This window comes from Scyliorhinus canicula, chromosome 6 (assembly GCF_902713615.1).
Source record: "Scyliorhinus canicula chromosome 6, sScyCan1.1, whole genome shotgun sequence".
Classification (NCBI taxonomy): Eukaryota; Metazoa; Chordata; class Chondrichthyes; order Carcharhiniformes; family Scyliorhinidae; genus Scyliorhinus; species Scyliorhinus canicula.
Genome location: NC_052151.1, coordinates 103,637,543 through 103,663,526, shown reverse-complemented (window position 1 = coordinate 103,663,526; position 25,984 = coordinate 103,637,543). Strand labels below are relative to the sequence as shown.

At 43.6% G+C, this 25,984-nt stretch overlaps 1 protein-coding gene across 8 annotated transcripts in view; it reads left to right on the top strand.

Moving 5' to 3' along the window:
* ptprk (protein tyrosine phosphatase receptor type K) overlaps positions 1-25,984 on the top strand; it is a 740,572-nt gene that overhangs the window by 536,663 nt on the left and 177,925 nt on the right. For all 8 annotated transcript variants that reach the window (XM_038799792.1, XM_038799788.1, XM_038799790.1 and 5 more), the window contains exons 11-12: positions 2,838-2,937; positions 16,546-16,819. In XM_038799792.1, the coding sequence (XP_038655720.1) occupies positions 2,838-2,937; positions 16,546-16,819 (374 nt within the window). The remainder of the gene's footprint in view (positions 1-2,837; positions 2,938-16,545; positions 16,820-25,984) is intronic.

Below are 25,984 nucleotides of genomic sequence, written 5' to 3'. Positions count from 1 at the left end.
CCCCCCCCTCCCCGTCCTTTCGCTCTCCTCCCTCCCCGTCCCCGTCGCTCTTCCCCCTCCCGTCGCTCGCCCCCTCCCAGTCACTCGCCCCCCTCCCCATCGCTCACTCCCCGTCCCTCGCCCCCCCCTCCCCGTCGCTCGCACCCCCCCTCCCCGACGCTCTTCCCCCCCCCGTCCTTTCGCTCTCCTCCCTCCCCGTCCCGTCGCTCTCCCCCCCTCCCCGTCGCTCTCCCCCCTCCCCGTCGCTCTCCCCCCCTCCCCGTCGCTCTCCCTCTCTCCCCGTCGCTCTCCCTCTCTCCCCGTCGCTCTTCCTCTCTCCCCGTCGCTCTCCCTCTCCCCCTACCCCGTCGCTCTCCCCCCCCTCCCAGTCGCTCGCCCCCCTCCCCGTCGCTCGCCCCCCTCCCCATCGCTCGCCCCCCCCCCCCCCCCCCCCCCCTCCCAGTCGCTCACCTCCCCTCCCCGTCACTGTGCATCCCTACAGGCAAATTGCCCCAGGCAATTGGGGTTGCCTTCTCTTGGAGCCATAGAATAGAATCCTACAGTGCAGAAGGAGGCTATTCAGCCCATCGAGATTGCATAAACCCTCCGCAACAGGACCCTACCCGGCCCAATCCCCCGCCGCATCCCTGTAGTCCTGGACGCCCACCTAACCTTTAAAGCTTAGGGGCAATTAGCATGACCAATCCACATAGTCCTGCATGTCTTTGGACTGTGGGTGGAAACCGGAGCCCCCAGAAGAAATCCACGTGGACACGAGGAGAACATGCAGACTCCACAAAGTCACCCAAGGCTGGAAATGCTAACTGCTGTGCCCCCTTGCCATCGCTCCCCCTTCCCCGTCGCGCCCCCACTCCTCTTCTCCACTCACCACCTCCTCTATCTCTTTCCCTTCTCTCCCTCATATTCTTGGAGATCTTGATATCCGTGAGGTTAAAGAATAGCTTGGGCAGAACTGCAACCTGATACTACAATGGATTCCAATGGACTATTTCCAATAACCAATTAGCATCACATGGGAATTATGTTCAGAAATGCAGATTTATTCTCTTCTAACCGCTTCACCACCACCTGCACCCCCCCCCCCCCCCCCCCCCAACTGCTTTCTATTTGAATTAAAGACAGACTGAAGAGTATAACCACTTATAAAACCTGACATTTCTCACACCTCTGAGAAGTGGAGAGGAGCCATACTTCACCTGAGGAAGGAGCTGCGCTCCGAAAGCTCGTGTTTGAATCAAACCTGTTGGACTTTAACCTGGTGTTGTAAGACATCTTACTGTGCTCACCCCAGTCCAACGCCGGCATCTCCACATCATCGTACCTAAATTTAGCATTGATGTTCTGGCCATTGTCTACTGGTGTGAATATCTTGCATCATCTGCTCTGTAAGAGAACCAGGTCCTCCTCTAGCAATCACGCTATCCAAGCTTGTGTCATGCAGGATTTAAAGCTATTCACATGACGCCCTTCATTCCACCATTTTACTCCAAATTAAAGAGTTAGTTCAAACGTAACAGTGTCATAAACTTTATATTGGAACATATTTTGAAAGATTATTCCCTGTTTTTCTTAAAATAACTGTTTTGCTGCATTTTATTGTTTTCCTTTTTACCCAGCAAAAAGTGTATGACACTTGGAAACATATCTTAATATATTTTTAACATTAAATCGCTGCTTCTCCAGTGTTTGTAGAGTCGCGTAACATTCAGGATATGCAACATCAGAATTAAAAGATAATATAATTAATGAGCTTGTTTTTTGCAAAAAAATTGATTAAGAAAAATCAGTGAAGTCCAAAGGCTCTGCAACATGAGGTTCATAGGCGCGCTCTCTATTCAAAAAAAGTATCATGTCCTTAGTGAAGCAGATGCTTTGATCAAAATAACCAAATTCTCTTGAATGCACATCCAATTTCCAATTTACAAATTTAAAACTATTAAAGCAACCTTTCTTTCTGAATAAAACATTGATTAATTTCAATGAATTTGAGGTGGGCTATAGTCCTTCAAAGACACAATTACTGTGTCCTGATTTTTAAAGGATGCCTGGGGCAAAAAGGAGATATAACTGTTTACAAATTACTTTTGATTAATCTGCATCCATATTTTCCTTCATATAATTCAATGCAGGATAAAAGTGAAACTATACTTTTCTATGCAGTTTATAAAATATATGTTGAAATAATTGCATCATCTTTTATCCATTTCATTTACATAGTTCTGAATGGCAAGAGAAAAGAGCATTAAAAAGTAGGAGGACATATGGTAGCTTACATTGGATTCTTTGAAAGTCTGCAGCCCCGTAACCACTTAATATGCTTTGTGCATTCAATATTTTACCATATTTTAACATATGAAACCATCTTTTCTCCATTGTGCAAAATTATTTCATAACGGATTTAATTTATTTTTAGGAGTTGTAAAGTAAAACGATGTCCCAATGACATGTCACAATTCCAATATGTGACAAGTCCTTAATGTTAGTTGTGCTTGGGGGGGAGCACCGAACAAAGGCTAATTTTCCCAGTGGGAAGAAGATTGCAGTTATTTTCCCAAGCAGCTTTCATGTACTTACCCAGCTGCTTTATGATGATAGAATGTAAAGAGGATTTTTTTCCCTCCTTCCCCTCGAGAAAATGTATGCTTACAATATTAAACACTCGATTTCAACATATTTTTATCTTCTAGGACTTTGAGCAGAACTATTGAAATTTGCTTGTTTTTTGCTTTCCAAAACCTTTCACATTAATGTACATCATACAGACAGTGCTTAGAATTTGTTTTATGGAATAAGATTATTTCCATGTAATTTTTATTTTTCTAATTAAATTTCAACAGCTCCCACTTTACCTGACTATGAAGATGCAATTCTTAATGAAACAGCAACCACAATAACTGTCATGCTGAGACCTGCACAGGCTAAAGGTGCTCCAATCAGGTAAATTTATTAGCCAAGATTGGCAAGCTGCTGACTACATTATAGCTCTCCATTTACAAGTGATATTCAGTCAATGTTGCTGCCAAGAGGTTAATTTACTCGGTTAGACAATGGGCGTAATTCTCTTTTCCCACTGGCAGCGCACTCCTGCCTAAGGATTTCCCGGTGGCATGGGAATGGAATGGCTTCAAAGGGCAATCACATTGAAAAGCAGAGCGAGTAGAGAATCCTGCCACCAGCGAACGGTGCGCCGTGAGAAACACGCGGCTGCGGCATCGGGGAATCCAGCCCAATGTATACAGAAATAATATATAGTTAGCAAAGGAGATTTTGTAAACTGAGGGGCTGAATGTTCCAGATATGCTCTCTATTGATGGAACCTTTCTCCTCTACTGCCATGTTATTTTCATTCCTCCTGATCTTATTGAAGTAATAAGCTTGAAGGTTTTCAAATTAATTAGAAGGTAACTTAAGTTCTCCAAAGACTTTGAATCAGTTACCATGCAAGCGGCTTCTTACTAATTATGGGGGAAATTAACAGGTCGAGAACAAGTGGAGGGAGAAGAATGTTGATGAATGCAAACTATGTGACCTTATCTCATGTAAGTGTCTCCATTAGAAATCATGCAGTATCTATTAAATTTTGCTTGGCCTGCCTTTGAGGTTTACATTTAGATTCCATGTAACATTAATTTTTAGTGGCATTTGCTTGTCGTTTGATCAAAGTATTAATGAGGAGTAATTTGTTGACTTCAGTGTTTTTCCATTCAGCGATTAATATGGTCTGAATCCTCCACTTTGTCGACACAGTTCTTGATTTTTGCCTGCCAGCTTATTAAATTTGATGCTGCCACATTTTAATCAGCCTCGATTTGTGCAAAAGAAAATCACAAATTGAATTGCTGATATCCATTGTTATCAGTTTATTTGCATTAGTAAATTTTGTTGTAACATCGTAAAAAACATGGTGTATGTGGGAGAGAGGGTGAGAATGCTGTAAGTATTGCTCCTTGATTGATCAGTAAAGCTTCCTGCAACTCATTTAAATCTCATGGAAGTCACATTCAAGGGGAATTGGCGATCAAGACTGTTTCTTGAACTCAATCCTTCATCAGGAAGTGAGGGAAGTGAGCCCATCATCTCGTGAATCAATAGGTGCAACAGGCATTCACATTTTCTCGAGAGTTGTGCAACAAATTCAGTAATTTGAGAGGAATTTGTGATTATTTGCCATTTGTTTCAAAGGTCAAATTCCGCAAAACTTTTTTAGTTGATTCTTTTAAAATTGTATTGCGAGCATGGTCCGATTCTCATCACGAAGAGGCTGAAAGTGTAATTTAGCAATGTTTCCTTTTTGTTTCAGGCATTAGACCATCTGCTTCAGTAATTTGTGATGGTTCATCATTTTGAACCATAAAGCAGTAAGATGGTCTATTTTAGTGGACGTGGCAGATTTCTGCCCATCTGTGCCCATGTTACAGTGTGTCACTTATATTTTAGATCTGGATTGCTCCAAGCAAAGATGGATGCAATGTCAAGGTCGGAAGGTGTATTTGTGTCTCAGTGCATTCTGTCTCCAGTTAGCTGACAACTGTAGACAAGCGGTAATTATCTCGCGTCTTGTGGCAGTGTATCTTACGAGGCAATTTGTGAACAGAATTTTCATGTTAAATTTGCCTGAATAAAGGTATTATCAGTAGAAATACGAAAGTTTTATATTGGTATGTATTGTAAGAATGATAAATGTGAGTTGTTTTTGTAGTCCCAAGTTGTTTCTGTAGTCCCAAGTTAATGTCAGAAATATTTTAGGTTAATGTTGTGGTGCACACAGTTTTATTTTGCTCATCTATCTTTAATGTATTTAAGCATTTCTCAAGCAAAAAGACTAAATGTATGATACACACATGTTTTTCCCCAGAGAGACAGTAATCAGCTTTAAACAAATTGTTTCATAATTTTCTTGTCATTCTAATGCTTCTTACTCTATTTAATGATGATGCAGGTCCTAATCTTAACCCCTCCCCCTCATGCTCACAGAAGTTCCCATTGGCAAGTTAAATTAACTGGGGGACGCTGGGTTGAGGGGGCGGGGGTGAATTGGACCTACCATTGTTTTAGACAAAGCCCAACTTTTCCCCAATTTCAACTTGATGGGGATTGAAACCAGGTAAGGTGTAGAGCGAGCATCTGGCCCAAACCATATATATACCAGCCTGGCAAGTTATGACAAAGTCACGACGACATTCGAGAGTGGCTTTTCTTGATCAGGTACTATTTCCTTATCTTTCATCACCCAGGGGCTGGTTTAGCTTAGTGGGATAGACAGCTGGTTTGTAATGCAGAACAAGGCCAGCAGTGCGGGTACAATTCCTGTACCAGCTGAGAATTCTGAATTCTCCCTCTGTGTACCCGAACAGGTGCCGTAATGTGGCGACTCAGGGCTTTTCACAGTAACTTCATTTCAGTGTTAATGTAAGCCTACTTGTGACAATAAAGATCTTATTTTTTCTTTTTTTTCTCTTCCTGACGAGCCCTATCTCAAGCCCTTATCCTTTTCAACGACAAGTTGATAATTCTATTTCTTCGTTCACTGAGGTGTTAGCCGATACTGTTTTCACCGGGCTCACCTTTCCCATAATTCTTCACTTCATTCCCATCCCCTGATGCGACCCGCCATGATTAAAATCAGCAAGAACAACCTTTGTGACTGTGACTTTAACCCTCCTTGACCTTTCTATGGCATTCAATGCAATCAGCCACCATCTTCCTTTATATTCCATCCAACCAGGGCTGCTCTCTTTTGCTTTTTCTCTCCGGCAAAGTCTTCACTGCTATATGCTAACGTACCAATTGTTTCACCTTCCTTTTACTGCTTACTAAATGCCCTCTGCTGTGGTAATCCATATATGCAGCTTATGCATAGACCAGCTTCTAGCAACATCTAGCTTCATTTCCTGACCATTGTCCTCAACTCCATGAGTGTGACTGTTTTCTGGCATAGTCATAAATTACTCAAACTTTTCTCAAACCTAACATTAGGAGGACTTCTTGTAATTCTGTAGTTTGTAAGATTATGTTTTGAAACTAAGTCTTTAATTTAAGGCAAAACAGAGGGGTCCATGTGACCTGTTCGAAGTCTGCTTGACAACTGCTCTGGGAGTGGTAAACATCAAAGGGTGGCACGGTAGCACAGTGGTTAGCACTGTTGCTTCACAAATCCAGGATCCCAGGTTCGATTCCCGGCTTGGGTCACTGTTTGTGTGGAGTCTGCACGCTCACCCTGTGTCTGCGTGGGTTTCCTCCGGGTGCTCTGGTTTTCTCCCACAAGCCCCGAAAGACGTGCTTGTTAGGGGAAATTGGATATTCTGAATTCCCCCTTCGTGTACCCGAACAGGTGCTGGAGTGTGGCGACGAGGGGAATTTCACAGTAACTGAAATTCCAGTGTTAATGTAAGCTTACTTGTGACACTAATAAAAATTATTATTATATTGTATTATGGGGCTGATGGTGTAAGGTGTTCATGGTTGGAAACTGTTGCAGCAGCTTCCGAGTTCACAATGGGCAGATTCTGAATTTTCACTCCAGGTTGGAAGCGTTGAATCAGGACAACTCCTGGCTCTGTAAAGCCAGCACGGGAGAAAGTGCCACAGAAGTTTGGATTTTTGTTTTTGGGAGGCGAGTGAAAATGGGAGTCATGGCTGCCATGGCTGGAAGAAGTCAGAGAGGCTGTCTGGTATAGAGGTGGACCGGGCAAAAAGGAAGCCTCTATACTCGGCTGTTTGCCGAAGGTATGGATAGAAGGGATAAAATATGAAAACCCTGCCCATCACCTCCACACACATCCCATTCCTGATCTGAACCAAGACATGGCACCGGAGGTTCTTACCACCTCCCCATGGTCCTTCATGCCAACCTATGCAACTCTGCACATCCCCTATGGTCCCTTGTACTCCCCTTGCTAACTCTCCATCCCCGTCCATAGTCCCTCATTCCCTCTCTGCCAGACCATGCCCTCCACCCACCATCACATGCCTTTAAATCTCAATACCATCTAACCCAGTATCTGCCACAGACAGACCTCATACCCCACACTGAGATAAATAAGAGTTAAATGTCTTTTGATTAATTCACTATTTCCAGAAAAGCTCTTGTGAAGCAAAAACCCATTCGCTACATTTAAATTCCTTTAATCTCTTACAAACAAAGTAATTGTATACAGCCACAATTCGAAGACTTTATACAAGCACTTGGAACTGTCAGTCAAACTGTTAACCAATAGGTACCCCATTATAATAATGATAGATTGTCAAATCAGTCATGCAGCACTAATTCAGTAATAATTGACATGTTTGTATCAATGGACAAAGTGAAATAGCAAGCACCAATTTTATTGACACTCCAGGCATTTTTTAAATATTTAAATGGCTGGGAATACCATGACAGTGCCAGTGAGCACGGCAGTTCAGATCCCATATGTTTGTACACTTTTTATGCATATTCTTTTTTAACTATCCCAAATGTCAAGTTACCTCTCACAAAAGGTGCCTGACAAAAGTGCATCCAGGGACCATATCCAAAAGGGTACCATACCTTTCCAAAGGGGTCCCATATCTCTCAGATCTCCAGGAAGTTTAGACCTTCTCTTAGCAGGTTTAAAGTGCACAAGTTGTGGTTTCAATAGTCCACTCGTGATACTCCGACCTGACGGAGGTAACTTCACTTGAGCATGTACAGTGCCTTTGTGAACCACAGATGTGCTAAAAGATTAGAAACCAGAAGCATTTGTTGACTGTCTTTTTTAAGGACTCTTATTTTTGTGGAGAGTGTGATGAGTATAAAAGAGGAATGTTTCTTTCTGCAGTTTAAAATATAGCTTGCCCACTAAAAGAAAAATAATAAGTTGTCAATAATGCTTTTATTCATTTGTTACAATTAAAGTTTTAAGTTATTAAATCTTGTCACATCATCCATTCCAGTTATTAACTGGAAGTCTGAATTTCTTTGGAAACTTCAGCAATCTCTGTGGGATTGGGATAGACTGCCCCATTACATTTACCTCCCAATGCAAAAGCTCACTGACTCTGAAGCACTGCAACATTGGCCTGCAGGATAATATTTCAACACCCACCAAGCTGAGCTTCAAATACCAAATCCTATTTATTTCCAGCTTCACCCAACATAATTTGCCTCCACCCTTAAGCTACCTTCTGAGCAGCTGAAACACTTTCCTATATTTATATTTCTTGTAGATTTCTCAACTGCCCTTCTTGCTGGACTCCTCTACTCCATTCTACCTAAAATCCAACCCATTGAGAATCGTGTCTCTCGTATTCTATACTGCACAATATATTGCTTAATATATCACACCTGACTTCCACTGGATTCTTTCTCCTTAGCATATGGAATTGAAAACCCGTATCATTATTTGCAAATGTTTCTCTGGTTTCATCCTTTCCTGCATGTGCAACCTCTTCCAAACATGTGTCCCAGACCATACCTTCTTTCCCACTGGCTCTGGCTTTCTGCAAATCCCTCCCTTTGTTGCACCATTAGTGGTACTGTCTTCAGTTGTCTCAACCTTTCACTCCACAACTCCAACCCTAATCTTCGCTATCTCGCCACATTTCTCTCGTCAAAATCTTTCAAAATCGGTGCTTGGAAACATATACAAGTCATCTCTTCTATTAGCGTTTCATGTAGAATTCACCTTTGTGAAGATCCTTTATCATGTTGAAAGCACTATATAAAATTAAGATGTTTAATCTCTTTTCCACATATGTCTAATTTGATGCCTTCAGCTGGAGGGGGCTGACGATTTGCACCATGGATGCCACTAATGCTGCCATAATGCAGGAATGAGCCAGACAGCATCTTCCTACAAAGATACTGCAGCTTCCACTCAATATCATATTTGATATGGTGCACAGTGGATAGCACTACTGCTTCACGGTGTTGAGGTCCCAAGTTCGATTACGGCTCTGGGTCACTGTCCGTGAGGAGTTTGCACATTCTCCCCGTGTTTGCGTGGGTTTTACCCCCACAACCCAAAGATGTGCAGGGTTGGTGAATTGGCCACGCTAAATTGCCCCTTAATTTCAAAAAATGAATTGGGTACTCTAAAATTATTTAAATAAATTTTAAAAATAGTTGCTATGACGCATTTTGAGCACGAAGAATAAGAAATGTAAATTCATCCATCACTGCTCTGATGTTGAAAGCAACACCGAGGGTCCTACACTGTCCCACTTTTTGATATTTAAATTATTTACATCAATCTTCAATTAAATGTCAAGAAAATTCAGTTGTACCTGGAAACAAACACAAAGAGACCACATGAAATTGATGCTGAAAAATGAAACTGAAATAAAAATGAAAGTTTATTATAATGAATCAGGCATGCAGCCAACTATACATTGACTGCATGTCTATGTGCTGGTGTTTGGGGGGGGGGTGGAAATTCAGCACCTCTGCTGCTATTTAAAGACTGAGTACCTTTTGAAGGGGAGATGCAGTTTGATTGAAAGCAGCGGAGCAAGTTTTAAGTAATGAAATTTCAGCCGGACAAGAGGCCATTGGGCTTTCCAGTGTTGCTTTAGAGATCCCTGAGCTAAGTGGTGGATGGAAGGATGAAGATGCTATCTAGATAGCACCTTTGCAATTAGTGTGGAAAGGTCGCAGAGCGTGAAAATGTCATAGAGGAGGTCAGCGCCAAGATCTTATCTCTGAGGCATGACTGTATTGCCAGAAAAAGTTCAACAATCTCGTCAGAGTTGACCAAATAAGAATGTTAATCACTTAAACTCAATAGTCCCTCACCCACTTCATAGTTCATAGAATTTACAGTGCTGAAGGAGGCCATTTAACCCTTGGAAAGAGAGCCTCATGCAAGCCCATGCCTCCACTCTGTGCCTGTAATCGAACTTAACAATTTTGGACACTAAAGGCAATTTAGCATGGCCAATCCACCTCTTTGGACTATGGGAGGAAAGTGGAGCACCCGGAGGAAACCCACGCAAACATGGGGAGAACGTGCAGACTTCGCACAGACAGTGACCCAAACCGAGAATCGAACCTGGGACCCTGGAGCTGTGAAGCAACTCTGCTAACCATTGTGCTACCTTTTGTCTTGCAATATATCTCTGCATGCTTCCCATCATACTCTCATGGTCATCACCCATAGGAACCTTGTTTCCTCACAATTCAATTCTTGTCCCTAATATAAACCTTTCAGCCATATTCCCTAACAACCTCTCAAGGTTGCTGCTACAAACCCTTCTTAGCAGGAGAAAGATATGCACAATGTGTCATTGGAGAAGGTCAAGCCCACCTGTGCACCTGCTTCACCATGTAAGAAAAAGTAGTGATGGTTGTCATAGAGCAAGAGTCATGGCCATGATGAGTAACAACACTGGGGATGACCTAGCAGGTTTCCTAACCATATTCTTTCTTTCCGTTCTTACTTTCCTGTGCTCACTGTGCATAACAAACTGCAAATGTTTTAAGCAGTTATCACTTTCCCTTCTCTTCCTTCACTGTGAAAGCTCATCCTTCTCTCATTTCAGAAGCTGGAAATCTGGAGATGTTTCTGCTGCTTCAGGAAGAAGAGACATATTGTTTTGAAAATGCACTGTCACTCAATCTAAATCTAGAAAACACCAGTTCAAATAGAGAACAAAGCACACTTTAAAGTGTAGGCTTGAGGAGAGGATTTCATGTGGTGCAGGAGACAGGGCCGAAGGAGTAGAACACGACTGTTGTCAGATCTTTAGAATATAAGCTTGTGTACTGTCCCTTTTGCAGATGATTTTGATGCGAATATTGAAAACTGAATTATATATCCCAGAACTTCTAGATGCACTGGACAGCTTGTCAGTGAACTTGCATACTTTGGTTCAAAGCATAGTACAGCAGTCCAGCTCCTATTCCTGGGCGCACTCTGTGTCCACGCTTCTTATGGAGCAGTCTTTTCCACTCTAGGAGTATTCTCTTTAATGCTGCACAGTCAACTGGCTAAGACTGTCACGTTCCAGGCTAAGAAGCTGCAGCTGAGCCCTCGAGCCACACAGCTGCTTGAGTTGTCCTTGATGAATGTCGAGAGTGTCCTCAATGGAGCAAAGGCAGCGCAGAGAACTGGCGAAAGATAAATTAATTAGGATCGCTGCCAGCAAACTGGGTACAGACCAGCACGATGCTCTGCCTGAGGTCACAAACCAGCTGGAGAGACTGGAATCCCTTTCTACCCAGAAAAATGCGAGGATAATGATGGGAAGCGTGAAAGGCAAAGTTAGCAGTTTGCATCCTGGGAAAGTCAGCCATGTAGGTGAAACCCAGTGCACTCTTGTCATAAATCACTCTTTCCATGGGAAAAAGCCATCCTAACAGAGAGACTCGGTGACTTCCCTGTTACAGAAATAGACTGCAAACCCCGAGATGTCACTGGCATCATCTTCTGCGTCCTGGGAGAAGCCTGTTGCATAAAATGTAAGGGTCACGGTGGTCACAACAACCACAATTAGTGCTGTCCTTGACTAAGCACAAGGCTTGAGTTGTGACTGCAACTTGATGATAACCTTCTTTGTGAAGTGGAAGCAGCTGAGATATTGCTCGTCTGTGAATTTTCAGCAAGAAAAATGCTCCATGGAGGATCACCATGGATATGGTCTATTGCACAGTGCTGCTCTCCTCTATCTTCTGCAAGCTGCTCTTGCGTCTCTTGACTTTGTTGCACCCATCATTTTCCAGCTCTAATGATCGCCCAATGAAGCTGTCTGTGAGATAGTAAAACTATTCAGGAGGCTGCAATGGCAATTAAACACGAGCAAGAAGTAAATGTTGAAAAGTAAGAGGTTGACACAGTCAGAAAACAGATTAAAAACATCCTGCAGTTAGCCAGTTAACCAGCAACTGCAAGTGACATGCCAATTAACCTGTATGTAATAAATGAGCCTTTTAAATGCTCCTGTAAGGTTCTGCTTGTCTGATAGTACCACACATTGCTGGGCAAGTTAATTACATGGCTGGTCAGATGCTGAGGAAGCCCAATATCTCAAATTCTTTTATTTTAATCAGCAAATTTCTTGTGCATGCCTTGGATGCCAACCGAACAGCCCAAACCTATAAGATGGGTAGCATACTTACTAGATGTACCAAGGTCAGCCACTCCACCTTCTTGACCTTGTTAGATACTTAGATGCTCATTTCATGCTTGGAGATAGGAGTGCACTCCATCAAAATTCTAAGTCCATCTGTTCTTCTGAGATAGTATTATCATTTAATTTTATATGCTATTTGTATTATTTTGAGCCAAACTGAGGTCACTGCATTCTGGCAATGAAGAAAATAGACTTGGAAAACCACTGACTGTGTAAGATGAAAAATTGCACAATATGCATTGAAGCTTTTAAAACTGGCTGTCTAAGGTGATTATCTGCACAGCAGCAAGAGTAAATTGGAACCAGGATTGCTTCTTAGTAGGTGGCTCAAGGGCAGCATTGATCTTGAAGCAGTTGCCTGCCTGCCTGTTTGCCTTATTGATCACAGGCAATGATTGCTCCAAAGAGACTAGAAATGGGGAGAGAAAATGATATAAAAAGCAACAGGTATGGTGTTTACTTTTCCAATGATCCGAAGAATAAGAATTATAAATGTTTTGTTTCATAACTTCTGTTTCAAACAAACTTCTGTTTCAAACAATCAAAGTCCTACTTCTGTAAATACCGCAGAACTGTTTATGCTGCCTTCAATATGATATAAGTGAAGGATACTTGAAATATTTCATTATTTGATTTGGATCAGTTCAGGCATCTTTGGAAGTTCCAGTTAAGTACAGAAAAGTGTGTTGGAGCAAATAGCATCTCAAGCTGCCTATAAAATTGACTGACTAGTTCAAAACAAATAAATAAAGTCAAAATTTGAACTCAGTGGTTTTCAAACTCAGTGAACTGATCAGGTAATGTAAAATATGTCACTTGCCAAGACCATGGCTACTGAGGTAAAATTCAAGTTATGGGATAGACTCTGCATAAGTGCAATTGAAATAATTTTCCTATTTAGGCTCACATAGTCTGTTATTTGATATCTCACATAATTTTTACTGTGATTTGATACTGTGCCGGCAACATCTGGATTGACTGGATATCAATCCTGGATTAGCCCTCTTTCACCACTCTTTAGTGGGAGATTTGTGGCGTGTTACTGTCTCCATTTGAAATGTCAGTTCAATCCAAAGTGTTTCAAGATTTCAGTGGACAGAAATCTTGGTTTTGTTAATTAGCCTGCCAAGAGGGCAGCACGGTGGCCTAGTGGTTAGCACAACTGCCTCACGGCGCTGAGGTCCCAGGTTCGATCCTGGCTCTGGGTCACTGTCCGTGTGGAGTTTGCACATTCTCCCCGTGTCTGCGTGTGTTTCGACCCCACAACCCAAAAAAATGTGCAGAGTAGGTGGATTGGCCATGCTAAATTGCCCCTTAATTGGAAAAAATAATTGGATAATTAGCCTGACAAGTGTTCTGAAGATTTCAAATTGCCTTTTCCTGGCACGATGCTAGGAAACTGGTTAAGAATTAAGAGGTTAGAAGCTAGGACTGAGGTGGCATGAGGTAGGATATCTGTGGTTTCAAAAAACTCAATTGATGTGGCCCTGCAGGGCCCAGGAGGGGATTCAGGGGGTTGAGAGTCTAACAGGAATATTAGCAACAGAAACGTCAGTGACCATCCAGAATTGCTAATGGCAGGATTTGCAGAAGACTCAAGTCGGCATCGCAAGGTGTCACACTTGAGGTCCGTGATAACAGTGATAGCAGTAGGTGAATCCCAAAGCTGCCCTGAGCACAGTGAAGGTGGGTAGGCTTGAGTAGAAGAAGCAGGCAATGTGGGGAAATGGAAACAAAACTTGCATTTATAAAAAGCGATAAGTAACAAAGCATTACAAATAAATATCGTAGAATCATAGAATTTACAGTGCAGAAGGAGGCCATTCAGCCCTTTGAGTCTGCACCGGTCCTTTGAAAGAGCGCCCCAGTTAAGCTCACAGCTCCACCCATCCCCGTAACTCCACCTAACTTTTTTTGGACACAAAGAGCAATTTAGCATGGCCAATCCACGCAATCTGCAGATCTTTGGACTGTGGGAGGAAACCGGAGCACCCGGAGGAAACCCACGCAGATACGGGGAGAACATGCAGACTCCGCAGTGACAGTGACCCAAGCTGGGAATCGAACCTGGGACCCTGGAGCTGCGAAGCAACATTGCTAACCACTGTGCTACCATGCTGCCCTTAACTACTCACATGGACCAGGAAATGAAGTGATGGCAGAACTGATGGCTATATCTACTTACAGTTAAAAGGAATATCTAGCATTGGGTACTGATGTGATTCATCTCGGAATGACAGAGAGCAAGAATTGCATATTTTCCAGGTGTGTGTATATTGGTGTGCATACATAACCATAAGTTGAAATTTCACACTGACTCCACATTTTGGTCACCTGATCTCTAGATTGCAATAATATTCAGCAGAATAATAATAGGGGTTCAGGACATGTTCCAATCACATGGAAAAATGAAATGAAAAATGAAAATTGCTTATTGTCACGAGTAGGCTTCAAAGAAGTTACTGTGAAAAGCCCCTCGTCGCCAAATTCCGGCACCTGTCCGGGGAGGCTGGTACGGGAATCGAACCATGCTGCTGGCCTGCGTGGTCTGCTTTGAAAGTGAGCGATTTAGCCCAGTGAGCTAAACCAGACCCTGGAGGTCAATAATGCGAAAGTACTAAACTTCCCTAAGCTAATGCTGTGGGGTCAACGATTCAAATATCATAACAGTAACTGGTATAATTTGAAATCATTTATTTTATTCAGAATTTAAAATTAGTCTCAGTAACAATCACCATGAAACTATCATTGTTTGTTGTAAGAACCCACCTGGTTCACTCGTGCTTTAACAAAGGAAATCTGCCATCGTGAGCCAGTCTGGCCTACATGTGACTCCAGACCCACAGCAATGTGATTGACTCTTAACTGTCCTCTAACAAAATAGCCCAACAAATCACTCACTGACAATCAGGGGTGGGCAACAAATGCTGACCTTCACAGTGATGCCCACGTCCTACGAGAAATAGTTTTTTAAAAATGCAATTATGGTATTGTCTTTGAATATTAAGGGGAGATGGTTAGACTCTTTCTTGTTAGAGATGATCATTGTCTGGCACATGTGTGGTCCAAATGCTCCTATCAGGCAAGCCTGAACATTATCCAGGTCTTGCTGCATTTGGACATGGATGCTTCTGTATCTAATGAATCATGAATAGAACTGAACATTGTGCAATCATTAGTGGACATCCCCACATCTGACCTTCAGATGGAGGGGAGATCATTGATGAAGCAGCTGAAGGTGGTTGGACCTAGGACGCTACCTGGAACTCCTGTGCGATGTCCTGAGACGATTGACCAAAAACCACAGGCATCTTTCTTTGTGCTAGGTATGACTCCAAACAAAGGAGAGTTCTCCCCCCGCCAATTTCCGTTGACCAGTTTTGCTAAGCCACACCAGGTCAAATGTTGCCACAATGTCAAGGGCAGTCATTTTCCCTCACTCCTGTCCATGTTTGGCCCAAGACTGTACTGACACAAGGGACTATGTGGGATTTTCAAAAATGCCCAAAGATGCACAGCTCAGAAGGATTGGCCAGGCTAATTGTCCCTTCGTGTCCAAACATATGTAGATTAGGTGGATTTATCATGATAAATACACATGGTCACAGGGATAGGGCGGGGGAGTGGGCCTAGGTAGAGCTCTCTTTCAGAGGGTTGATGAAGACTCAAATGGTCCGGATAAATTCCCTGCACATCAGGTCATTATTACTTTTCTGTTAGTGGGAGTTTGCTATGCCAAAAGTGGCTGCTGTGTGACCAACATGATGACAGTGACTACACTTCAGAAGTACTTAATTTCCTGGAATGCAGTAAAGTCATTAAAATGTCATTGGTGCTATAGATGACATCTACAGTCTCTGCTAACTTTACTGAGCTCACCTGATGCACACATTGAGTCACAAAATTGAGCTCTGTGCTCTGGATCCGGCGAAGAGGGGAGGAGACGACAACCTGGAGTGGGTGTGTGTCAATACAGCAATTATCCCCAGGGGTCCATTTCTTGGCAACTATTGAGTGACATCTGGTGAAAAGTGGAAGTTCTTGGAGTTGAATAAGGGCAGAGTCAGGCTTGACTGTTTTCCCCTCCCCAGGTTTGAATTGTTTGCTTGCGATACCATCGAATGTGTCCCTGCAGGAGTTGCCAGCCCTCTGAGTGGATATCAGAAGAGCATTGTATGACAAACACCACTGAGTGCTTTTACTTATTTTAACAACAATTTTACTGCAGTGGCCTTTTTTGTGGAGAATCCAAACATAGCTTTCATAGATTTTATTTTGAATTAGATGAGACATTTTATTTTCTTCACCAAAAGCTGAAACACAATGCTTTACTTGCCAGAAAACAGTTGTATTGAATGACCAATGGAAAATTGAAAAATATTTATAACCTATATAAAAATAAATGAAGGTGCTGCACACATTGATAAATTCATCTTTATATTTGTTCTTTCAAAGCGCCTACCAAATTGTTGTTGAAGAAGTGAATTCCCGCAGATCTAAAAGGGAGGCCAGCTCAACAGAGTGCTTCCAAATTCCAGTCACCTATCAAACAGCTGTAGCTCGTGGGTCGCCATACTATTACGCTGCGGAACTTCCTCCTGGTGGAGTTTCTGAACAAACTACTTTTACTGTGGGCGACAATAAAACCTACAATGGCTTTTGGAATCCTCCTTTGGCCCCCAGAAAGGGGTACCACATTCACTTCCAAGCTGTGAGCAGCGTTGAAAAGGTGAGTGGTGTGCAGTAGTAATTCAAAGATTTCTTCTTGCCGGATGCTTTTCTGTAATTTCTGAGTGAATTTTGTCTCTGCATTCTAGCATGCCATTTATGATGAATGTCTGTTTGGATACCAGGTGTGAAAACCCTTGGATGTTTCCCAACAAATTCAAGCTAAAATAGTTGGAGACAAAACAAAATATGTTTCCCAACACATTTTTCCATGCTTGGTAATTTAGAAGCAATTGAAATGTCATTGCCTCCCGTTTCTGTCCACATTAATTCAAATTGAACACACACATCCTATATTTCTGTTTGGATCTTCTACAATGGATTTTGGAAAATTAAATATTTTGAGGTTCAAGAATCATATAATATATTTCAGACAAGGAGACTCTTGATTCAGTGGTATCAGTCCAATTTAATAAGCAACAAAACTTGTACGTAACAAATGAGGACGATCGGTATCCTAGTTCAGATGGTTCTTGCTTCCCACTGACTCCAATGGCACACGTGACTCGTGACTCCTTTTTTCTTTTCTCCCCTTATGTCTTCCTGAAATCTCTACACTGAACCTCTTTCCTCTGTCCTTTTTATCCTCCTAGGGCCACTTCGGTGTCCTGATGTTGCCATCGTGCTTTAATCTTGTTATTTAATTTGTCAATGTATAGATTAACTCTTCAAGCATGGTCATGGTCATATCCTTAACACACAAACTGCTCATCATTAACCTTTTTCTGGACAACTATTTGCCAGAATTGATGATCCTTCTAATCATTTAATTATAGCCACAAGGCCCATTGATCTATGCATATCCTATGGCATCTGTCCTCTGCTTCCCTTTTCCTATTCACGTTATCTGTACGACCCCGCTAGGGCGTGATTCCGATTTAACTTAAATGAGGAAACATTTCCTCATCCATGTAAATTTCAGCTTCAATCGACCAGAAGTTTATACAAAATGCACATAAAAAGAATTCATAGCTCACAATATTTTTAACAAATTATAATAAAAATACAGAAAGAATAAAATGGTTCACATTTCTTACAAGAATTGCAAAACAAAACTTTTCACTGTACCTCGGTCCACGTGACAATAAACAAATCTAAATCCATTGCGCAAAGTGTTTTGTTCAGTGGCAAGCCATGAGAAAAAAGATACACAAATATTCAACAAATTACTTGGTGGTTCAAATTCCTTTTCAAATGAATGACAAGAGTTGTATTCTAATTAAACCGGTCTCATTTGATCCACTGCTTAATATTTTTAATTAGAGAAATAATTTTGTAAAAGGCTGGTGACATTGTAAGTGGATTGACTAAACAACTGGATTGCTTCACACCGTTCTTATTTTGCTTGTTTTACTTCTGACCTTTAAAAGAAAGAGAAAAGTAAAAGATGAAAGTTTATTCCTGTACTCTTGGTGAATTTGAATCTCTCTTGGCAGTGAACGATTAATCCACTCCTTAATGAAGATCCAAAGGCAGGAATGGCTTGTTATTCAGCTGTGAAAGCCTAAACTAGTTCTATGGGAAACAAGTTGCACAGTTTGGCAGTAATTTATTTTATTCAATACTGGGGTTAAGTATAGTCACCAGGAATTTGCTTGGGAATGCTCCTGTTCTGTCACTAGCATTTTAGCAGGAGATTTGCAACGACCCTGGATTGGGCATTTGGGTTTCTGCCAACATATTACAGCGGCCAATTGGCAATATGCTCAAGGAAATGCAGCTAGTTAAAATTGTTGTTTTGTTGTGATTTAAAAAAAAAAAAAAAAATTTTTTAAAAAAATATATATATATAGTGTAGTAAAGGCTCGACCCCCGATTAGAATGGTGGTTGGAATGTGAGGGGGTTAGGGGACCAGTGAATACTGCAAGAGTTTTTGCGCACTTGGAAGAGTTTAAAAGCTATTGCGGTGATGCTGCAGGAGGCCCATTTGAGGATGAAGGGATCAGGTGAAGCTTAGGAGTCAGGTGTCTCATTTGAGGTTTGATAGCAGGTCTCGGGGGCGGGTGGCGATCTTGGGCAAGAGGATAAGTTTGCAGATGGTGGCTGACCAGGGGGGGCAGGCATGTGATAGTGAGGGGTGAGTTGGAGGGGAGATTGGTGGCTTTGGTGAGCCCCAATTGGGATGCTGCGTAACCGTGAAGAGACCGTTGGGTGCCACCCAGTATTTGGAAACCGATGAGCTGATAGTAAGGGGGGGGGGGGGGGGGGGGGGGATTGAAACAGTGCTGGAACTGAGGGCGGACAGATCCCAGCCACACCAGCTGACCTAGTTAGGTGGGGGCGGGAGGTGCCCGAAGGCGTTGGCATGGTTTATGAGGGAGATGGGTGGAGTGGACCCATGGATATTTTTACACCCAAGGGATTGTAAGTATTTGTTTTTCTCCCCGGTGCACAAGGTTTTATCGAGGATTAACTTTCTTTGTGGTGAGAAAGGCGCTGTTGGCGTGAAAAGTATTCGGTAATTGTGATCTCGGATCACATTCCGCATTGGATAGATGTTATATTGGAGAAGGGGGCAGCGGGGTGAAGACCGGATGTGGGGTTACTGGTAGATAGGAGCTTCTGTGACAAGATAGGGAAGGTGATTGAAGAGTAATTGGTGAGGGAGGAGAAGGAGGAATGTCAACTGTTGGTAGAAGAGATTTTGGAGGTTGATAGGGAGGTATGCGCCCGGACCCAGGTTTCCTGGCAAAGAGGAAGGAGTTACAGGTAAGGTTTGAACTATTGTCCAAATGGAAGGTGCTACACCAATTGAGACGGACGAGGTGGGTTGTTTATGAGTATGGCGAGAAGGCAGGGTGTATGTTGGCAGGTCAGTTCCGTAGGTAGGCCAATTACTAGCGGGTTCGGGTGCGGGACAAGACGGGGCAGTGGCTGGTGCTCCGGAACAGATTAATAAGGTGATTAAGGAGTTCGATAGGGACGTGTATAAGTCGGGGCCTCTGGAGGAGGAGCGGGAGATGGGGGAAATTTTGGGTGGGCTTGAGTGCCCGAGATTGGGGGAGACGAAGAGGGTAAGGTTGAGGAGCTGGTGGCAGGTGGGAGGAGGAGAAGGTGGAAATTGGAGGATGCAGGCAGGGAAGGTGACAGGGCTCGATCGGTTCCTGGTTGAATGTTCTAAAAGATTGAAGAATGGACTGGTGCTGTTGATGGTGAGAATGTTTGCGGATATGACAGACAGGGATGTCTTGTTGCAGAGGACGGGGCAGACTTCCATCTCATTGTTGCTTAAAAAGGACAAGGTTCCTGTGGAGTGTGGGTCATGTAGGCTCATATCTCTTCTGAATGTAGATGCCAAGATATTGGCAAAGGTATCGGCATTAAGGTTGGAGGGGTGCCTTCCAAAGATGATTGGGGAGGACCAGACAGCATTTCTATAGGGCAGACAGTTGTCCTCGAATGTGAGGAGGCTGTTGAATATGGTGCTTTCTCCGGCAGAGGGAAGGTAGACAGAGGTGGTGGCAGCGTTGGATGGGGAGAAGGCATGTGATTGGGTGGAGTGGAGTTACTTGATGGCGGTATGAGAGAAATATTGCATTGGGCCGAAGTTTGTGGTGTGTATATTTCGGAGCCAAGCTCTTCGGTGGGGAGCAAAATGGGTTGCTTCAGAGATTTGAAACATTTTCAGGGTACAAATTGAATTTAGAGAAAAGTGAGTACTTTGTAGTCTCCTCTCTGGGGGTGGGGGGCTGCCATTTCATCTCGCGGTATCTGGGGTTGCTGGTGGCACGGGATTGGGCATGGCTTCAGAGGTTTAATTTCACTAACTTGGTGGGGAGGGTAAAGGCAGATTTGCTGAGATGGGATCATTTCCCTCTGTCATTGGCGGGCTGGTTGCCATGATTCTTGTTTCAATGTCTGTAAGTCTTTTTGTCCACGGTGTCCTTTATAGCGGTGGACAGGCTGATCTCCTCGTTTGTTTGGGAAGGACGGTGGCGAGAATTAGGAAGGTGATACTGCAGAGGGGACGGTGTGGGGGGGAGGGTTAGGTCTCCTAAATGTGGTGTATTATTATTGGGTGCCAAATGTAGAGAAGATTCAGGGATGGAACAGGAAGACTTTATAGGTGAGGATGGAAGCGGGGTCTTGTAGGGAGGGGGTTAGGGTTGTCAGCGCTGGCAATGGCACCGCTCTCGTTGGCCTCGAGGAAATATTCGGTGAGTCCGGTGGTGGTGGCCACATTGAAGATCAATAGTCAGTTCAGGCAGAATATTAGGTTGGAAGCTGGGTCAGGTGGGATGCTGATTAGGGGAAAACATGAGTTTGAGCCGGGGAGAATAGATGCAAGATTCCAGGGATGGGAAGAAAGGGGTATTAAGGAAATGAAGGATTTGTTTCTGAGTGCGTGATTTATCAGTTGGAAGAGTTGGGCGGGAAGTTTGGACTGACGCTGGGCAAAGGTTTGAGGCATGTACAGGTGTGGGACTTTGAGTGGAAGGTCTTTCCGATCTTCCCGAGAGCGCCTGCCTCCTCGTTGCTCGAGGCAGTGTTGTCAGCAGGGGGGTCGTCTCGGTAATTTTTTCAGAGGATTTTGGAGGGGGTTAAGTTGAAGTGGGAGGAAGAGTTGGGGGAGGGACTATGGTGCGAGTTGCTGCAGAGGGTAAATGCCTCGACTTCGTGCACGAGGTTGGGGCTGTTACAGCTGAAGGTAGTGTTACAGGGCGCACCTTACAAAATCTAGGATGAGCCAGCTATTTGAAGGGGCGGAGGATATCGGTGAGCAATGAGGGAGGGGCCCTGCGAACTATGTGCATATGTTTTGGTCTTCCTCGAAGCTGGAAAGGTTTTGGGGATCTTCCATGTGGACATAGAGCCCAGTCCCCCAGAAGCCATATTCGGGCTGTCGGTTTGACTGGAGCTGTTCATAAAGTCATGTAGTATGCAGTATGATTTATACAATTGCTTTTACACGACGGGAAGAGAATAATTTGGGAGAGCACCTTAAGATGGACATAATGTTGGTTTTGTTGTTTATACATTAAGCACCCCAGTGACACAGCGGATAATCTATTTTCCTGTTGCTTCTAAGGTACAGGTGCCTCTTTGCTGCATTGGTTTTGTAAATCCATATTGGTTATCACTGCTTTAAATACAGGTAAACAGTAAGGGAACAGACCTTGATGAAACTAGGTCTGGGCAGAGATTTCTCCAGAGTCTTTCCGCCCATGGCTGTGACGTACCGACTCATTGTGTTGGTATTAGTCAGTTGAACGGTGGAAGATGGGTATGAATTTCATCCCAATCAAAACTCTTCCTGTATGAGATTGGGAGTAGCACCTTCAAATGGCTTCCTCTGTTCTGAATGCTAGTTTATGACACTATGGCGGCAGCTGATTTATGTAGCTGTGGTTAGCAACTTAAATTTATAACGTTTGTTATTTTTGTCAATTTTTGTTTGTTTTCCTGAGTTACATAGAACAGCATAGTACAGGCCTTTCTGCCCACGATGTTGTGCCAACCACTTATCCAAATCTATGATCAATCTAACCTACACCCCTTCAATTTACTGCTGTCCTTGTGCCTGTCCAAGAGTCGCTTAAATGTCCCTAATGATTCTGACTCCACCACCTCTGCTGGCAGTGCATTCCACACACCCACCACTCTCTGTATATAACTGACCTCTGACATCTCCCCTATACTTTCCACCAATCACCTTAAAATTATGTCACCTCATGACAGCCATTTCCGCTCTGGGGAAAAGTCTCTGGCTATCCACTCTATCCATGCCTCTCATCACCTTGGACACCTCTATCAAGTCACCTCTCTGCCTTCTTCGCTCCAGTGAGAAAAGCCCTAGCTCCCTCAACCTTTCTTCATAAGACATGCCCTCCAGTCCAGGCAACATCCTGGTAAATCTCCTCTGTACCCTCTCCAAAGCATCCACATCCTTCCTATAATGAGGCGACCAGAACTGGACACAATATTCCAAGTGTGGTCTAACTAGAGTTTTATAAAGCTGCAGCAAAACCTTGCGGCTCTTAAACTCAATCACCCTCTTAATGAAAGCCAACACACCATATGCCTTATCAACCTGGGTAGCAACTTTGAGGGATCTATGTACGTGGACACCAAGATCCCTATGTTCCTCTACAGTTCCAAGAATCCTGCCTTTAACCCTGTATTCAGCATTCAAATTCGACTTTCCAAAAAGAATCACTTCACATTTATCAAGGTTGAACTCCATCTGCCACTTCTCAGCCCAGCTCTGCATTCTGTCAGTGGCCTGTTGTAACCTGCAACAACCCTCAACACGATCTATAACTCCCTCCAACCTTTGTGTCATCAGCAAACTTACTAACCCACCCTTCCACTTCCTCACCCAAGTCATTTATAAAAACTACAAAGATCAGAGGCCCCAGAACGGATCCTTGCGGGACACCACTGGCCACCGACCTCCAGGCGGAATACTTTCCATCAACTACCACTCGCTGTCTTCTTTCAGCCAGCCAATTCTGCATCCAGACAGCCAAATTTCCCTGTATTCCACGCCCCCTAACTTTCTGAATGAGCCTACCATGGGAACCTTATCAAATGCCTTACTGAAATCCATATATACCACATCCATTGCCCGACCTTCATCAATGTGTCTCGTCAAATCCTCAAGAAATTCAATGAGGCATGACCTGCCCCTCACAAAGCCATGCTGACTATCTTTAATCAAACTATGATTTTCTAAATAATCATAAATCCTATCTCTCAGAATCCTTTCCAATATTTTACTCACCACAGACATAAGAATGATGGGTCTGTAATTCTGAGGGATTTCCCTATTCCCTTTCTTGAACGAGGGAACAATATTCACCTCCCTCCAATCATCCGGTACTACTCCAGTGAAGAGTGAGGACGCAAAGATCATCGCCAATGGCGCAGCAATCTCCTCCCTCGCTTCCCGTTGTAACCTTGGGTATATCCTGTCAAGCCCAAGGGACCTGATGCTTTTCAAAATTTCCAGCACATCCTCCTTCTTAATGTGAACCTGTTCGAGCCTATTAACCTAGTTCACACTGTTTTCATGAGCAGCAAGGTCCCTCTCTCTAGTGAATACTGAAGCAAAGTATTCATTTAAGGCCTCCCTCATCTCCTCAGACTCTAGGCACAAGTTCCCTCCACTATCCCTGATCGGCCCTACTCTGATCATCGTCTTATTTCTCAAATAAGTGTAGTACGCCTTGAGGTTTCCCCTTATCTTTCCGCCAGGGCTTTTTCATGTCCCCATCTAGCTATCCTCAGTCCATTTTTGAGTTCCTTCCTGGCTACCTTGAAACCCTCTAGAGCCGAGTCAGATCCTTGCTTCTTCAATCTTATGTAAGCTTCCTTCTTCCTCTTGACTAGAAGCTCCATTTCTCTCGTCATCCAAGGCTCCTTCACCTTGCCATTCCTTCCTCGTCTCAGTGGCACAAAACTATTCAGCACCTGCAGCAAGTGCTCCTTAAACAATCCCCACATTACTGTTGTGCATTTCCCCAAGAACAATTGTTCCCACTTTAAGCTCCTCAACTCCTGTCTAATAGCAGTATAATTTCCCTTCCCCAAATTAAATACCTTGCCATACTGTGTGTTCCTATCCCTCTCCATGTCTATGGTAAAGGTCAAGGAGTTGTGGTCACTGTCACCAAAATGCTCTTCCACTGAGACATCTGACGTGTGGCCTGGTTCGTTGCCGAGCAACAAGTTCAATATGGCCTCCCCCCTAGTTAGCCTATCTACATATTGAGTTAGGAATCCGTCCTGTACACACCTGACAAAATCTGCTCCATCCAAACTATTTGCACTAAGGAGGTTCCAGTCAATACTGGGGGTTGAAGTCACCCATGACAACAAGTCTGTTACTTCTGCAATTTTCCAAGATCTGCCGCCCAATCTGTTCCTCTATCTCTCTGCTGCTATTGGGGGTCTATAGAAAACTCCCAATAAAGTGACTGCTCCTTTCTTGTTTCTGACTTCCACCCCTACTGACTCAGTAGACAAATCTCCTTAACTTCCCCCTTTTCTGCAGCTGTGGTGCACTCCCTAATTAACAGAGCCATTCCCCCTCTTCTTTTATCTCCCTCCCTATTCTTCTGAAAACATCTAAACCTCGGAACATCTATCAACCATTCCTGCCCCTGTGAAATCCATATCTCTGTAATGGCCGCAACATCGTAGTTCCAAGTACTGATCCATGCTCTAAGTTAACCTCCCTTATTCCTGACACTCCTTGCATTGAAACAGACACACTTTAACCCATTCCACTGAGTGCAACTTTGCCCTATCAACTGTCTATCCTTCCTCACAGACTTGCTGCATACTATTTCTACCTGTTCAACAGCTACCCTATCCTCTGATCCATAGCTCTGGTTCCCAACCCCCTGCCAAACTAGTTTAAACCCATCCAAAGAGCTCTAGCAAACCTCCCACCCAGGATATTGGTGCTCCTCCAGTTTAGGTGCAATCCGTCCTTCATGTACAGGTCCCACCTTCCCCAGAGGATATCCCAATGATCCACACATCTGAAGCCTTCCCTCCTGCACCATGCCTGTAGCCGCGTGTTCAGCTGCACTCGCTCTCTGTTCCTTGCCTCACATGCACGTGGCACCGGTAGCAATCCTGAGACCACTACTCTGCTTGTCCTGCTCTTTAGCTTCCAACCTAACTCCCTAAAATCACTTTTTCTCAGGTCTCTTGAAAAAGAAACTTTTCTTCTCCATCGCTGTTACTGGTACCAATGGGTTTCCCATTGGGATTTCCATTACTAAATTGCTTGGAAGAAAATGAGGGTAATCAATTAAGGGATGTCAGAGAGACCAGAGACCACAATAAATGCTTTGTGCCCACCAATCAATTCCTTTGCAGAAAAAGGTAGTTGCATCTCACTTGGAAGACAATTAATGCATGCAACCGCCCCTCTTCCCAAGGAAACCTTGAACAGCAGACCCGACATCTGCTATTAAGATATGTGAATGTCTGACTGATGATGTTGGATAAATACCCCAAACAAGTTACGCTTTCAATGTCACTGTATGAAAGAAAACATGCCAGAACGATAGACACACAATGATCTGATTGACTACACCTGCTATAAAGCCATTAATCCCCTCCCCTGATGAGAATATCTTGCAGTACCCAGATTTGCACAGGGCCAGCACTGTGCTGCCTGTTGCAAGCACAGCCACAGGTACAAGACCA